We start from the raw sequence: 16,196 nt of genomic DNA, 5'->3' as shown, positions 1-16,196 counted from the left end.
TAAACAACTATTATTTCATATATTTTTGCAACTTTTATTGCGGGTTTTGAAGTTGTAAATAAAAAATGTGGCGATTTAGTTTCATGATTTCTATCAGGCATGTGTTCAGGCAGCCACTTACTACAGCAGGCACGTGGTGAGAAGTCTCTGCTGCTTTGTGTGTGTGTGTGTGTTTGGGGGAGTGACTGATTGGCACCGCTCTTTGCATCCTGCTGCCAAAAGTACAAGTAAGATTATTTGCATCTTATTTTCCAGAAACAAAAACACTAGCTGAACTTCACTGAGCCGTGTTTACATTGACCGGCGAATCGGATATGTGCAGTGGAGGCGGCGGGTCTGCTCAGGCTCCATTGATTCTCTGTGCAGGCCGTCTGCTGCTGCTGCTGCTCTGGGCTCTTTGTCACAGAGCAGCAGCTAGCATTAGCTTAGCTTTCCATTCAACTTCCTGTGTGCAACACAGAGAAGAATGAGCTCAGATTTAGCTTCTGTGGCCGGTGGGGTTCTGCACACGTGCTGCTGCTCTGCACACCCACCCGATCAGAGACACAGCCTGTGTGTTGCATTGAGTGAGTTTGACTGTGAGCTCCTGCACAGAGAGGAGCTCCATCAGACGTCGAGCTTCTGACCTCCTAGAGGCCGACACTGGTGCTCACATCCCAGTTCTCCCACTTTTCTGTATGTAGATATTTAAATGGAACTGTATGGAGATAATTGCAAAAAAAAAAAAGTAAAACATTATCAAGATTTCAGTAAAAAAAAAAAAAAAAACTCAGTTAGAAACAGATCTATCAGCTTCTTTTGGCTCATTGCAGATAATACTGTTGGTTATGTTGACTGATCAGTAATAATACATTGAAGTACAATATATATATTCATTTATACATATTCAGTTATTTTATAACAAAGTTTAAGGAATCATTAAATATGTATAATAACTGTTAAGTGAAGTCTATCAGCCCATACTAATTGTCTTGTTTTTACACTGTATATATATTTTTCTATATTTTGTATACTCCTTACACTTTATTATTATCCTTACACTTAAGTACTACATGTTACTTATTACTTACTGATGCCTTTTTCTGACTTTGCCGCTGGAATATTGACAATGTCCCCATTGTGGGACTAAAAGAGGATTATCTCATTTTATCTTACTGTCCATTCAGATTGAGTGAAAGCATCTGTCACCAAATTGTAAATCAATCATTTGTCAATTTTTCCCCCCCTCAATCAATGTTATGTAAAGTGTTTATAAACAAAGTTCCCAGAGTCCACAGTGATTTCCTGAAAATGCTTGTTTTGACTGACCAACAGAACTCTAAGAATATCTATTGAAAATTATGTTTTCAGCGAACGTTTCCATTGACAAACATCTAACGGTTACATTTTCTATCGAGTTATTAATCTTATTCTGCCCAGTATGTTCTACTGGCGGAGTCTTGTCGTTTATGGCATTTAATACTTAACACTTTTAGATGACTATATCACTTAACTCCCTTTCCTGTTTTTTCCAGCGGCGTGTGTGCTGTTGTGTGTGCGTGTTGTGTGTCTGCGAGGTGTGTTTGCCACCAGAGCGAGTTCAAGCATGAAAAGAGGCAAGAAGGCAGAGGAGGAGGAGGCGGCTACAGCAGACGGGGAGACTGAAACCAGCTCTAGTACGTCAGCGCACATTAACATGCATCCAAAAACATATTGTTCATTACATTTGTTATTTATTCAAAGCTACTGTACATCTCTGACCCCCGACCTTGGCCAATTCCATTATGACGTGTCCTGTCTTCCACCTCACAGCCCCTCCGAAGAAAGCAAAGAAGGGTAAGGAACCAGAGGCACCGATACTGTACGATGATCCTCCTGACAAAATGACCAGCAAGGATGGACGGGACGCCAACATGAAGATCACCTCCTGGAATGTGGACGGGCTGAGGGCCTGGGTGAAAAAGAAGGGCCTGGATGTGAGTTTGCAGTGACCCTGAGAAACAGGAGCTAGTTTCCAGGCTGTAGAAGAGCTGAGACAAATGTGTAAGTGTGTGCGTTTAATGTTTAACATCTGTGTTCTTCTTTCCCAGTGGGTGCGTGAGGAGGCTCCAGATGTTTTGTGCCTGCAAGAGACAAAGTGTGCGACGAAGGATCTCCCAGCCGACATCACCTCGATGCCCGAGTACCCGCACAAGTACTGGGCTGCCTCAGAGGAAAAGGGGGGTTACAGCGGGGTGGGCATGCTCTGCAAGACTGAACCCATCAAAGTGACCTATGGCATCGGTGAGTCGTGGTTTTAGATATTGGTCTAACTGCAGAGTTTATCCTGTGCAGTGATTTGTTCTACATCTCCACTGTGAACACAAACTTAGAACATCAATTACTAAACAGATTTTTTTGGTCAAGTATTTGCCATTAGTTGTTGAGTGAACCTCCTCTGTCTCCTCCCCAGGCAAAGAGGAGCACGACAAGGAGGGCCGCGTCATCACTGCCGAGTTCTCCAACTTCTACCTGGTGACCGTCTATGTGCCAAACTCCGGCAGAGGGCTTGTGCGCCTCGATTACCGCAAAACCTGGGACGTGGACTTCCAGTCGTACCTGAGCGAGCTCGACATGCAAAAGTCCGTGGTGCTGTGCGGCGACCTCAACGTCGCACACCAGGAGATCGACCTGAAGAACCCCAAGGGCAACAAGAAGAGCGCAGGCTTCACCCCCGAAGAGCGCGAGGGCTTGAGCCAGCTGCTGGAGGCCGGTTTCACCGACAGCTTCCGCGAGCTCTACCCTGAGCAGACCAACGCCTACAGCTTCTGGACCTACATGATGAACTCCCGCTCCAAGAACGTGGGCTGGAGGCTCGATTACTTTTTGTTGTCGTCGTCCCTGCTGCCAGGCCTGTGCGACAGCAAGATCCGCAACCAGGCGATGGGAAGCGACCACTGCCCCATCACTCTGCACATCGTTGTGTAGGTCACTGTGTGGGCAGTGGGGGGGTCACTTCTCTTACCTCTCCTGCACACATCTGGCACAAACATCCCATCAGTGAAGTGCAGCCCGATCTCATTCATTCAGTATTGTCAGCACTGCAGGAATTTTGTCATTTACTCTTTTTCACATGAAAGTTTTATCTAATCTTGTAAAACCGTCTCAGTGGGGCCTCTGTGTGTACTACTGCTGATCTGAGACAAGCCCATGTTTCCTCACTGTTACTGTTTGAAAATCAACAACTGCCATCAAGAGAAAATGTATTTTGTTGTAGCACAAAAAGATTTAAAGCTTCCTTTCCAACCTGTTTTGAATTTTCTGTTGTAGAACTAGACCCGCTTCTCAATAAAGACTGAATTTATGTAGAACCTTCTTCTGTTTATTATTTGAAGATTGAGTCAATTAACACTGATGTTACATCTGAAAAACATTCCTCTGCTCAGTGGGCTTTAATGGCAACACAACCATTAACTAAAAGGAGACATTTAGCATGTGAACATATTAGAAATTATTATGAGATGCAGTTCAGTCGCAATAATACTTATATTTTCGCTTTTGTCCCAGACTTAATATACATTATAAGTCATAGACAATTAGTTAATCCATTTCCAATATATCAGTCTCCAAGTTCAAGTCTTGCCCAGCTATGTTAACTTCATAGTATGTGTTCGTTGATGCATTTTGAGATTATACGACTGCCTGAAACTCTTCCCACATTCTCCACACAGGAATGGTTTTTCCCCTGAATGTATTCGCTGGTGTCTTTTCAAGCGGTTGGCACTCAGGAAGCTCTTGTCACACTCGGTGCACGAGTAGGGCCGGACGCCGGTGTGGTAGCGCAGGTGAATGGTCAGGTAGCAAGACTGAGTGAAACTCTTGCCGCAGTGTGGGCACTGGAAGGGCTTGTGGCCCGTGTGGAAGCGCTCGTGCTTCAGGAGCTCGGCGTGCGAGAAGAAGCCCTTCCCGCAGTCGGAGCAGAGGTACGGCCTCTCGCCCGAATGAGTCAGCTCGTGTCGGATCAGCGTGGCCTTGTAAACGAAACTCTTGTCGCACTGTGAGCAGCTGAAAACGTTCTCCCTGGTGTGGCAGCGCTCGTGCTTCTTCATGCTGCGCTCCCTCTTGAAGCTCTTGCCGCAGAAGGAGCACATGAAGGGCATCTCCTCTGAGTGGATCTTCATGTGGTTCCGGAGACCCCCCTTGTAGAGGAACCCCTTGCCGCACTGTGTGCATGTGTGCGGCCGCTCCCTCTGATGGATGCGTTGGTGGGCGCTCAGAGCTGCTCGGTAGGCAAAGCTCTTCCCGCAGTTGCACTTGTGCAGCCTTTCTTCCTGGTGGGTCTGGACGTGCCTGGTGAGGTAGCTGGCACAGCTGAAGCCCAGGTCACAGTGAGGGCATTTGTGAGGACGCTCCACCTTGTCAGCGTCTTCACCGTGGGTCTTCACGTGCCTCACCAGTGCCGACTTCCAGGCAAACGCCCGGCCACACTCGGAACACAGGTATGCGCCGTTCTCCATGTGGGTGCTCTTGTGCTCCCTCTGAGCCACCAGGGACTTGAAGAACTCCCCGCAGATCAGGCACTCGTACTTGCGTCCGGACTTGTGCGTCTGCTTGTGCCGGTCCAGTGACTGTTTGAAGGAGAAACGCAGTCCGCACTGAGAACACAGGAAGGGCTGCTCGCCTGTGTGGATCCGCTGATGTGCTTTTAGTAAAGACTGGAACTTGAAGCTCTTCTCACAGTCTGAACAACTAAAACCTTCTTGTTCGTCAGCGAGGTGGTGAAGGGACGACTTGTCCTCCTCAGTCTCAGCAGAGTGAAAGGTGTCAATGTGCTGTTGGACCTGCACTTCGTCTGAGTGGTGGAAGGAGCACTTCGGACAGGAGAAAACAGCTGAGGACACAAGTTATGAGAGAAATTAAAATTTGTGCTAAAATATGTAAAATGGCATGTTTGTATTTTTTTATTTTGTTAGTTCCATTAAGATTTTCAGGACCCAACAAAAAACAGGCTACAAATGAAAAATGTCCTGTTAATTGTTAAAATGACGGAGCAAATGAATTAATACAAAATAAGTAAATATAAATGATATAACCTGCAATGACATCTTCACTTATTTATATTATACTGACAAAAATAATATTTCCATTCCTCCAGATAAAAGTGCAACTGTAATATACAAGCTGCTGCCATCACACTTATGTCATTCACCTGTTGTCTTAAAGGGTAATGCTTTACTTTAACCCCCTATTTATTATTTACAATTACTTTAAAAGCACATTATTATTCACATGATGATGTTAATAACAGACTACAACATGAAAAAAACAAAAACAACGCATGGACGGATCTACTCCTGATTTATTGTTTTATGCTGTGTGGTGCCTATATTATCCAGTCTCTCTGATTACATAACTGTGGTGGAAATATCAACAACTACAAATGTCAACAAATGAACACTCACTTTCATTGCTGTCCTTTGACGAGACCATGGGTGACCCATACGAGTGCTCTGCGCTGTAAAGACAAATAAACAAGAGGTGCTTTAATCAACAGCCAACAATAACCAATATATTAAAACATAACTAAAACACAAAGTTTCTGTAATACACTGATGATTGAAAACTGTGCAAGAACCACAAAAACAGAGGAGGGAGAAACTTTGTGAGACAAAACAAAGATGGTAAATAAGAGCAGAGGTTTTTACCAGCTGAAAGGCAGAGGCTTCAGGTCAGGAGGGTTGACCCTGGTTATCTTTTTTCTCGTTGTACTCAGGCGCTTCTGTAAATTGATCACCTGAATCTTCATGGTGGGTTTGCGTTTGCGCCCACTTGTGCGGACGTTCACTGCGGGCGTGGCTTGATGATTATCAAGGTCAGGGAACGGGCCTCCAGACTCATGGATGACGCCCTCGCTGCTCTGAACTTCTGCTTTCTCTGGATCCTGATCACCTTCGGCTTCCACCTGGCAGTCAGACTCAGTCGGTTGAACTGGATCCTCACAGACAATTTCATCACTTATTACCAGCTCTTCTCCATCCTTAAGGATCCCTGGGGGCTTATCAGTGGTCGGGTCATTGGTGTGAGTTCTTACGTGCCTTGCAAGAGCCAGCTCCCAGGTGAATTTCCTCTTACACTGCTGGCATGCATAAACACCATCTTCCATATGTGTTTGTTTGTGCTCCGTGCGGGCTGACAGGGAGTGGAAGGTCTCGCCGCAGACCGCACAGTCGTACTTGCGTCCAGTTTTGTGCGTGTATCTGTGCCGGTCAAGGGACTGTCTGAAAGAGAAGCAGCGACCACACTCGTTGCAGCGGTGGGGGCGTTCACCGGTGTGGATGACCCTGTGGGCGATTAGTGAAGAGGCAAACTTAAATTTCTTCTCACATTCTGGGCAGTCATGAGGACCCAAAGAAACTGTGTGTTGGGAGGAAGCCGGGTCGTCCTCGTGAACTTCGGTTTGGATGACGTTTGTCAAACCACTTTCAACTTTTGCTAGTGTCGCTCCTCCCCCCGCTTCATCAACTTCCTCTTCCCTGGTCGTCCTTTCAGGAGGCACTACCACGGAATCTTCAGCCACTGTGCAACTGTCTGTCCTTTCATAGCAGTGTTCTTCGATTACCAGCTCAATGTCGGTGCTTGGGCCCAATTCAACCTCTGCATAATCTGTCACTGTGATTATTTCAACTTCTACGTTATCCACAAATGAGACCGTTTGTGTTTCATCACTGAGCCCTTGCGGTGCACATGATTGATTGGGTTGTTCTGTAGTTTTTGCCATTCGGCTAGGAGGAACCGCAGAGAGGGAGGAGAGGATGCACTCGCCCATACTAGAGGGTGGAACTGCACAAAAAAAGGACAATAAGTCATACGTTTTTGTTATAGAGTTTACAGCAATTACAGTGAAACACATAGGAAGTGGTTACAGGAATAGACTTACCATGTTGCTCTAAATGCCCCATGTCTTTGTGGTGCTGGAGTAAGTGTTTCAGGTCTGTAGACTTAGAGACTGAATGGACACAATCCTCCAACACTGAGCATTCAGCTCCGAGCCATGACATAGTCTGAGGGAAACAGATGCAAACATACACTGCATCAAATCCAATTCAATTAAAAGATAGAGTTGAACCACCTGTAAAATATCACGTAGCCATTAGTAACTGTCGCTATATGGTACATGTATGCTATATAATCTTATCTCAGCCTCAATGCTGTGACACTGTGTACAATGGGAGATTACTATTGTATTGAAGATTAGATTAGTATCATTCAAGAACTACCAAACTGAAAAAGTAAGTATGTACAGTATGTAGTAACAGCAGTATTACCCCCAGTAGTGTTAAGTTGTTATTTCTTTGCCACAGTGTTATACACATGTTACCATTCTACCCAAAATGGCCGCTCTTACCTGTTTGAGGTTAGGAACAGGCAAAAGCTGAGTCAGTCGACAGATGAACTCGCAAAACAGGGTCTCCAGATCAGTGTCATACTGTGATCCGTACTCTGCAGGGAAGACCTCCTACACAGAATAAAAGACATTGTGATAAAAACCAATTTTACAGCATCAAAAACACAAAACAAGATTTGGGTATTTATACATAAATACCTGGACTTTAAATATTACATTTCTTTACACTGTGCGATGCATTTGAATTACAGATATGGCTGAAAGTTGTCATTTGACAGAATCAAACTTATAAAATATAATGATAGCTACAGAGGAAACAGCTTGATCTGGCTCCACAGATGTGTAAGTAAAACTGTCATACCAAGAAAAAGTCTTGTCTCTCTTCAGGACCTTTGATCAGAGTCTGGATCAACTCAAGAAAGTTAACTGCGACTTCCTCCTCTTCCAATTCCTTCATCTGCATATGGACATACACATCATTACATGTTTATTACATGATAACTGCTGATGTGATGTCGATGAATGTTACCCTGCCAATAAAAGCATTCATTTAAATCAACAAATACTGAAATAAGAAGCTGAAATTTAGGGTCACAAAAAGAAAATTGTTGTGTAAAAATGACAAAGTAACTAAGAGCTGAAAAACTTCAATCTACCTGTGTAAGATTGTGTGATTTAATCTTGTCCAGGTGAGATAAGATGAAGTCAGTTTCCACAAGCTCTTCACCTCGGCACAGCTCAAGGATATACTATATAGGGGAAAAAATAACACATCACAAAAATCCAGCATTTAAACGTCAACATCTTAAAGAATTAAATATACCATTATTTATGAATAGGTTAGGTTCTCCACTCGTACTCACCCTGGCTCTTAATCCCAGGTTCAGCTGAGTCCTGTGCTTGTACATCAGCAGCTCTGGGACCATGTCGGTTGCCAAACAGACAAACTCTGCCACGTTCCAGTAGTTCATGACATCTTGTTTCTTCAGCACCTGCCACATAGAGGCTGTCATGAGCTGCAGAGGCGGCACCAAGAGGCGCAGTGACGCCAGAGGTAAAGGGTCATCTGAAAAACAACAGCACGTTCAGACTGAAGAGGAATGAAGCTAACATTCGTGTCACAGTTTGCCCTTTTAAAGGGGTTGTTCACCCCAAAATTAAAATGCTCTCATTGTATGTATCTAACCCTATATATGTGTGTCTGTATGTGAATAAGTGTCATGTTTGCAGATGTCTATATGTATGTCTGTGGGTGTGTATATAATTATAGTTGAAGGTATATATACAGAGGGGTGTATGTATATTATATTCTTCAATGTATTACATTTTGACATTATGGTGAAAAAAAATAAACAATCTTAGTAACAAATTAAACAGTGTTGCATCCACTCGAAACAGCGTCATTTACACCATATACTACTACCATATTCTCGCTGATGTCGTCACGAGCTTGTGCAGTGTGAACGTGGCTCCAAAGGAGAATAATCAGAGGACATTTAGGCTAAAAACACAATGTAAATGACCTTGTTTCGAGTCAAATTTGTCAGTGCTTACGGACACTTGGATGACACCACAGGAGCAGGATGGAGGAAGGTTATGTTTTTTTACATTTGAGAAGTGGTCCCCAGTTACTTCAATTGTATGTGATTTGGCTGCAACACTGTTTACCCCTGAAAATCCAAAAGTGGACTCAAACACTTTCACCTCCATCGGCATAGTGGTCAGTAGATAATGGGTGAATTTTCATTTTTGGTTGAACGATCCCTTTAAAGTTCTTACATTGTCTCACTCTGACAGGGTGTCTGTCAATAAAGAGAATATTTACATATCAAGTTCATGATAGTACTGGAAACTGTGATGATGGGAGGACATCTTGGGGCTTTTACTTACACCGTTAAAGAAGATAATCTGTGATAATTATGTCACAATTGAGATTTAGTTTTTTTATGCCAACTGTCCAAATAATAATGAGCAAATACGACCCATCTCTGATACTTCAGTAAGATGATAGTTATTTCGTGTTTAACGTGCTGTAACAACAAGGCGCTTTGAACGCAACCTTAATGGACTTTAACACTCGAGTGTGTGTTCAAGAGCCGCGATGTTCTCAAACGTTAGCCAACTTCTGCCATGTTAGTACAGTCTGCACATACATTCAGGTCACAGCGTGCACACACTAAGGGTTTGTGTTGCAGGATACGTGTCAAAACAAAGTAAAGGCAGTCAGCTAGCTACCTGGGCTAATGTAGCTGGGATAGACGAATGGGGAAAAGTCAGTTGGTGAACTCTTATCAAACAGTCATCTTCAGGAAATCAATACATGTGTTGTTTAACTCGTTGTAGGCTCGTCTCTAAACCAACCTTTGGAACTGGCTGTGAAAACACTCAAATCCATCTTCTCATAGCGGCGTGGAAAAGTTTGACTAGCTGCGGCTAGCTGCTGTTAGCCACAGCGGGCTAACTACCCAGCCACTGCCGCTAGCAGCCAGGGGATAAAACAGGGGCGTGACAGAGGAGGCAGCTCATCTGTAGCTGGGACACTTTTAAACCAGGAGACGTGAAACACACGAATAAATAACCCGAGACAATTATTTACACTGTGATACTGAACTGTTGTCGAAAGCTGCTTCTTCTTCGTGTGTGTTATACGGCAGGAGATATCTTTTCTTTCTGTGTGCTGCCACCTGCTGGTGATCATTTGTACTGCTCCAAAATAATGCTGATTGAACACGTTTAACTTTAGCTTTTATAGTTGATTTAAAAAAAGATCATAACAATAATACACCTGGATAAATCTAATCCTACAATTACACGTACCTAAAGTAAAGGCATCAAACAGATGTCTTTCCAACACTTTGAAAAGTCAAGGAGGGAAATAAGAAAATAGCCTTAAAAAAAGTCTGTAATATAGAAAAATAATCAGTCATAGATGTCTAAAATCCCTGAAAAAGAAACCAAAATTTTAGTTTTTCATATGTATGCTATTAACTTTTGTAAATGTATATTTTTATTAGTTTATTTCATACTTTAATTAGACAACTATTGTATATTGTTTTATTGATGCCCTGATATTTTGCTATTATTATATTTTTATATTTGTTTCAACTTTTGGATCATTATTACTAATGCTTTTAAAAGTATTTCTCCCCCTTGACCATTCACAGTACTGTGTGTTGCTGTGAGTTCTTTAATTTCGGGTGTAATACTGCTGGTGAGTCTATTCGGCTTCGTTCAGGCTTATTTATCCAGGCTCATATATTCCCTGATCCACTCAGTATATGGTTGTGGTGGTGACGGCTCATGGAGTCCTCTCAGACCGGCTCCACACCTCTGGAGCTCTTATCCTTCCACAACACGGCGCTGAGGAAGCTGCCGGTGGATGACACAGGTGAACCCGGGTCCCGGACCGTCCCGGGGGCGTGTTTCTCCCGGATCCGGACCCTCCAGCCGCTGCTCCGTCCCCACCTCGCGGCGCTGTCCCGGTCAGCGCTGGCTCTGCTCGGCCTCGGGGATCGGGACGTGCTGGAGGACCCTCGGGCTCCGGAGTATCTGAGCGGCTCCAGGCTGCTGCCCGGCTCCCAGCCCGCTGCCCACTGCTACTGCGGACACCAGTTCGGCCTGTTCGCGGGTCAGCTGGGGGATGGGGCGGCCCTGTACCTGGGGGAGGTGCACTCAGGCCCCCAGGGGCGATGGGAGATCCAGGTTAAAGGTGCAGGAGTCACACCTTACTCCAGGTAATTGTGGGTTACTATTTGTGGATTTCATTCATGCAATTACCATCTTATTTGGTACTGACTTTATAATATAATCCACCAGGAACAGGACATATAGGTATTGTTGAACTATGATGTTTGATAGATTTTTACATTGCAACAAAGTGACACTAAGAGAATTCAAGTGACCAAGCACATTGTCCATAAGCCTCACTCACCACAGGCATGTGGACTCATTAACCATGGAGAGCTGCTTAAGAGCTTAACGGTGGCTCACACACTCTCATTGCTCAACAGTTGTGAGCTGCAGTCAAATCAGTGCACCTTCACTTCCCTGACTCATTGTTCTGTTAAACACAAATAGTTTACTGTATATAATTTAACTGTGCAATATTGATTCTGTCGGTGCAATACAATGGTTCGTGTACTGTACATATTCGGACACTGCACATATTTCAACCGGCCTCATTCATGCCTCAGTCACTTTGACCAGAGCTGAGAATCTCTTAAATGTGTGACAGCCACGTTTCAATCTCCCACAGAGACGGTGACGGCAGGAAGGTGCTTCGCTCCAGCATCAGAGAGTTCCTCTGCAGCGACGCCATGGCTGCCCTCGGGATACCCAGCACCCGTGCTGCCTCCCTCGTCACCTCTGACCTCCGTGTCATGAGAGATCCCCTCAACAGTGGCCAGCGGAGTCCTGAGCGATGCTCGGTGGTCCTGCGCCTCGCGCCGTCCTTCATCAGGTGCGGTTCATCAAGTGCTGTCAGACCTTTATCCATATATACAAACAGCCTTCTGTCAAAGAGGGATCTGGAAAAAATATGGAATCTCTCTTTAATTTGTTTTAAAGGTTCGGATCCTTTGAGATCTTTCTGGGCCGTGATGAATTCTCCGGCCTGCAGGGTCCCAGCGCCGGGCGGCATGACATTCGTGCTCAGCTCTTGGATTACGTCATTGACAGCTTCTTTCCTTCCATTCAGCAGGATCACAGTGACCGGAAAGATAGAAATATGGCTTTTTTCAGAGAGGTGAGAAACCTGCATACACCTGCAGCAGCTCTTACTTTAGCTGGTGGTGTTCATCATTAGATGTGTTTATCCCCAGGTGATGACGCGAACTGCTGAGCTAGTGGCCAAGTGGCAGTGTGTTGGTTTTTGCCACGGCGTCCTTAACACAGACAACATGAGCATCTTGGGTCTCACTCTGGATTATGGCCCCTTCGGTTTCATGGACCGGTAAACTACCTAAAGTTGCAATCCGAAGCATGTGCTCTTTTCATTTATATTTCTTACAATCTGATATATTGTTCCTCTGCTCAACAAAGGCTGAACTTAAAAAAAAATATATAATTTTCAGCTATACCTCAGTAAGATTACAGTGTTTTGAAGTAAAGTAAGTAGAAAGAAGATGTAAGAACAATGTCATTCCATCCAGTACATCATATTCTTCTATGTATAAAAACTCTTCCTCGTGTGTCAGGTATGATCCAGATTTTATCTCCAACGCCTCGGACAAAAGAGGCCGTTACTCATACCAAGCCCAGCCGTCTGTGTGCCGCTGGAACCTGGCTCGCCTGGCCGAAGCGTTGGGCTCCGAGCTGGATCCCTGAGGCAGGAGCTATCCTCGATGACTTTATGCTCACGTACGAAGGCTTCTACCTGAGTATCATGAGGAGGAAGCTGGGCCTCGTGAGCCGAGAGGAGGCAGAGGACGGCCAGCTCATATCGGACCTGCTGCGTGTCATGCACAACACTGGTACAGAGACCCGGAAGACAAATGTCATGGAACTTTAAAACAGTGTAGCCATCGTGCAGCCTTCTCTATGTCCTCTGCTTCCCTCAGTGTCATTGTGCTTCTTTATCCAGGTGCAGATTTCACCAACACCTTCCGCCTGCTGAGCCGTGTCCCCTGGCCTGAGGAGGGCGACTGTGAGAGGGAAGCAGTGGGGCCTGTAGTGGACCTCATCCTGCAGCAGTGTTCCTCCATTGAGGAACTTAAGGTTGCTAATATGCCAACAATGGAGGACCGGTGAGGGGGTATATGGTGGTTGCATATACATTTGTCGGATAAAAAAGCAGCTGTAATAAGAACATAAAGCCTCTGTCTGCCACACCATATACACCTGAATGTACATCTAATCCTGTGTGAGCAGAGTCCCAGTTTCAGACGATCACATTTTTATTGTCATCTAATTTGTTTTTCTTTCAAATGCTAGCATTTTGGGGAAAGGTCTTACCGAGACAATATGTGAGTTAAAGGTGTTGTTTTGTTGCATCTGGTAGGCTTTACCTAGGAGACAGTAGCAGGCTTATGTGGAACAGAGTGTAGGACTAAACGTGTGGTCACGTCTCCTCAGCATATTCTCTGCTTCTAGTGAACTGGCGATGATTTTGTCCATGGCACACACCAACCCGGTCATGTTCAGCATGGCGGCAGGCAGCCCAGGTGTGGCCCAGCAGCTGGAGCGGATGGGTCGGCTAAAGGAGCTGCTTGAGACGGATCAAGAGGAGCTCAAGGAAAAGCAGCGTGATGACTGGACTCGCTGGGTTAGAAGATACAGGTGAGATAAGAGTTTAAAAAGTGTACAAAAAGACACACAATGGGCACCTCACTAAAAATGTTCTTTAATGTGAGTGAAAATTAGGAGGTAGAATTCACTTTGATTTGGATTAAAAGCTAAATCTTACTTTTACTTAATGATCCCAATAGGCAGCCAATGGCAATACTGATACAAGGGAGTAAAGAATTTCTGATAGTGATCAATAGTGGCCGATAATATATATATATTTAAAATTGGCCTAAGATGTTGTTATCAAACCCTCATGACAAAGAAATACAATTGAGCCTTGATATTTTACAGTTCAACCAAAAACACTATCATAAATAACTGTAGATAAAAAGAAAACACAATCAAATATATTGAAGCTGATTTAAGAAAATAAAACTGTTTCTTATGTAAAATGTAAACACTGACACTGAGACCTTTTCTACATTTGTCAGTGCACAGTATAAAAAGAGGGAACAAGCTTGGCAACTGGCTGAAGGACTTAGTGGAACATTAAGCAGAGAAAAGCATCTTTTGAAGGAGTTGTTCAGTAGCAAATGAGTGAAAACAAGAGAGTGAAAATTAGATGTACATATGGCTTTTTATGTAAATATCATCTTTGTCGGTCTAAATGAGCTACGACAATTTGCAATGGCAAATCTTCTTGTCCTGAATTAACAGGAGGCGTTTATCCAGGGAGTGTGATGACACGAGTAACTTGTCCCCAATCAAAAAGCGGAGGCTCAGTGTGATGAACAGCAACAACCCCCGGGTCGTGCTACGCAACTACATCGCCCAGAATGCAATTCAAGCTGCAGAAAAAGGAGACTTCTCTGAGGTCAGGAGATTTTGATGGATTCTTTTCTAGAAACCTCCATTCTAGGTTCCTTATAGCAGCCCTCTTCACACTGTGTGTTTTGTTGTTGATTTTTTTGAGTGTATAACAGTTTGGTCAGTAGAAATCCTTGTCTTGGTTATGTGGACTTTATCTTGTCTTGTGCTCCTTGTGATTTCACAGCCAGGTTATCTCCAATTGGTAAAAGAGAACAGCTGTCAGTGATACATAGTTTTAATGGACTTTGTCACTGCTGTTCCTTCGTGTTTCTAAAATATTGAAATGATTGTATATATGTTCTCAATCATATTTTTGCTTCAAGGACCAATAGTAGTCATCTGTACCTCTGTTCTGCAGGTCAACAGGGTCCTGGAAGCTCTGGAGGACCCATACTCTGACACATCTGGACTGGAGCCTCCGGATGGATTTACTGCATGTGGAGAAAAGGAGCAGAGGGAGAAGGATGTGACTGTTGGCTATGACAGGAAACCTCCTACCTGGGCTCAAAGGATTTGTATCACCTGATCCTCATAGAGCCCCTGAGGGAGGGAGGGAGGTCTGTTTCCACTGGTTGACCACATAGGCCTCAGATCAAACAAGAAGTGTGATGCCGGTAGTGATACCATTTGCAGCCAGTGTTTGTCTCCATTTCCACATCAGACTGTCTCTCCTGCCTCCTGAAGAGAGGGTGTTGTGTAACCCAGTGTGTTCCTGTGTTCATCAGTGTGGCCATAAATCTCTGTGTGTTCTTATATGTTTTTACTGCAGTGTGTAAAGGTTAGAAAGAGTAACACAACGGCATCACGACCAAAGTCAATAAATCATTTCAGTTCAAATAATTCTGTTGATTTCCTAAAGCTGATTTGATGCAAGTATTCAGAGTATTAATGAACTGCAATGTAAGCGTAACGTAAAAATCCGTGACTCTGCTGATGAAGTATGACGGCCCAGATGACCAGTCACACAGTGAACTGTCTGGGTCTGAAACACCAGGAACACACTGACATCAATCATTTACAGGTTTATTATGGGCTTTTGTTTGTACTGTGAAATTGAAATACATATGTTAATTGCCTGTGGTGGTGTGCGTGTCTTTTTTCCCCCTTTTTGTATTTTTTAAATCTATAGCTATTTAGATATTAGCTCAATATCGTAAAGGCCCTGAAATTCAAGTCTTTTTTACATGAGGATTTTTGCATTTGTTTAAGCTTTTTCTATTGGTTTGAAGTGGACAGGGCATCATGGATTTCCATGAAACAAATAAAGTTTAGTTTATTACATTTATTTGCCAGGGATCATGCACAATATAAAGTTAGATTTATTCATCGAGAAAATCTCCATCTGTAGCCCCTGAGCAGGTTGACACAAACATTAATACTACCAATGCAATTATTAAGAAAAGAATAAAAACAAATATGAATACATTAAATACTCATTTCAATTACAGATCCAAAAATACAATATGTACATACAAATTTCAATCATTACACCTAATTCTATGTTGACTGTAAAAGCTTTTTTAAAGGAATTTTTGCAGTGATATTGTTCTTACTCTCTCATAGTTCTTATTATCAGTTGTAGATTCAAAGAGGTCCCTAGGAAGTACATACACAGGTATGCTGGTATTTATTAACTTTGCACTGCTGAGCAGGAAGCACTGAGCTGTGGCTTTACTGTAAACATCATATCACAGCCTCACAACAGCATTCCAGCTCACCAAAAAGCATTTCTATTGCA

General features: G+C 43.7%; 3 protein-coding genes across 4 annotated transcripts; 2 read left to right on the top strand and 1 right to left on the bottom strand.

The window, feature by feature from the left end:
* Positions 1–91: 91 nt before the first annotated feature.
* apex1 (APEX nuclease (multifunctional DNA repair enzyme) 1) lies at positions 92–3,329 on the top strand. 2 transcript variants are annotated; one of them, XM_035147149.1, is made up of 5 exons: positions 92–227; positions 1,515–1,655; positions 1,792–1,955; positions 2,070–2,262; positions 2,432–3,329. In XM_035147149.1, exons 2-5 carry the CDS (start codon positions 1,586–1,588, stop codon positions 2,944–2,946), a joined length of 942 nt encoding a protein of 313 aa, XP_035003040.1. In that variant the 5' UTR covers positions 92–227; positions 1,515–1,585; the 3' UTR covers positions 2,947–3,329. The 2 variants fall into 2 exon arrangements, with proteins under 2 accessions (XP_035003040.1, XP_035003041.1); XM_035147150.2 differs by having other exon boundaries at positions 125–221.
* LOC118101407 (zinc finger protein 7) lies at positions 3,325–10,016 on the bottom strand. The gene is made up of 9 exons (XM_035147146.2): positions 9,725–10,016; positions 8,227–8,429; positions 8,020–8,112; positions 7,725–7,820; positions 7,364–7,474; positions 6,896–7,019; positions 5,664–6,798; positions 5,421–5,473; positions 3,325–4,849 (listed from the first exon to the last, which is right to left on the bottom strand). The coding sequence occupies exons 1-9, from the start codon at positions 9,756–9,758 to the stop codon at positions 3,606–3,608; spliced, it is 3,093 nt and encodes a 1,030-aa protein (XP_035003037.2). The 5' UTR covers positions 9,759–10,016; the 3' UTR covers positions 3,325–3,605.
* Positions 10,017–10,595: 579 nt separating this feature from the next.
* selenoo2 (selenoprotein O2) lies at positions 10,596–15,534 on the top strand. The gene is given in 10 exon segments (XM_035147500.2): positions 10,596–11,097; positions 11,619–11,822; positions 11,930–12,107; positions 12,184–12,314; positions 12,559–12,684; positions 12,686–12,834; positions 12,945–13,107; positions 13,454–13,639; positions 14,306–14,462; positions 14,817–15,534. Coding segments are annotated over 10 exon segments (1,905 nt in total). The 5' UTR covers positions 10,596–10,663; the 3' UTR covers positions 14,994–15,534.
* Positions 15,535–16,196: the final 662 nt, after the last annotated feature.

Source organism: Hippoglossus stenolepis, chromosome 22 (assembly GCF_022539355.2).
Source record: "Hippoglossus stenolepis isolate QCI-W04-F060 chromosome 22, HSTE1.2, whole genome shotgun sequence".
Taxonomy (NCBI): domain Eukaryota; kingdom Metazoa; phylum Chordata; class Actinopteri; order Pleuronectiformes; family Pleuronectidae; genus Hippoglossus; species Hippoglossus stenolepis.
Note: the sequence above shows the minus strand (reverse complement) of the source record. Positions and strands in the feature narration are given on the sequence as shown.

What these genes read in the sequence shown, in the direction of transcription:
- apex1 (XM_035147149.1), top strand. Translation starts at nt 1,586, where the DNA reads ATGAAAAGAGGCAAGAAGGCAGAGGAGGAGGAGGCGGCTACAGCAGAC. An exon ending in TGAAAAAGAAGGGCCTGGAT is followed by an intron (nt 1,956 to 2,069) that starts GTGAGTTTGCAG and finishes CTTCTTTCCCAG; the next exon opens with TGGGTGCGTGAGGAGGCTCC. An exon ending in CAAAGTGACCTATGGCATCG is followed by an intron (nt 2,263 to 2,431) that starts GTGAGTCGTGGT and finishes TCTCCTCCCCAG; the next exon opens with GCAAAGAGGAGCACGACAAG.
- LOC118101407 (XM_035147146.2), bottom strand. Translation starts at nt 9,758, where the DNA reads ATGGATTTGAGTGTTTTCACAGCCAGTTCCAAAG. An exon ending in TTTCACAGCCAGTTCCAAAG is followed by an intron (nt 8,430 to 9,724) that starts GTTGGTTTAGAG and finishes GTTGTTTTTCAG; the next exon opens with ATGACCCTTTACCTCTGGCG. An exon ending in GGGGCATTTAGAGCAACATG is followed by an intron (nt 6,799 to 6,895) that starts GTAAGTCTATTC and finishes TTTTTTGTGCAG; the next exon opens with TTCCACCCTCTAGTATGGGC.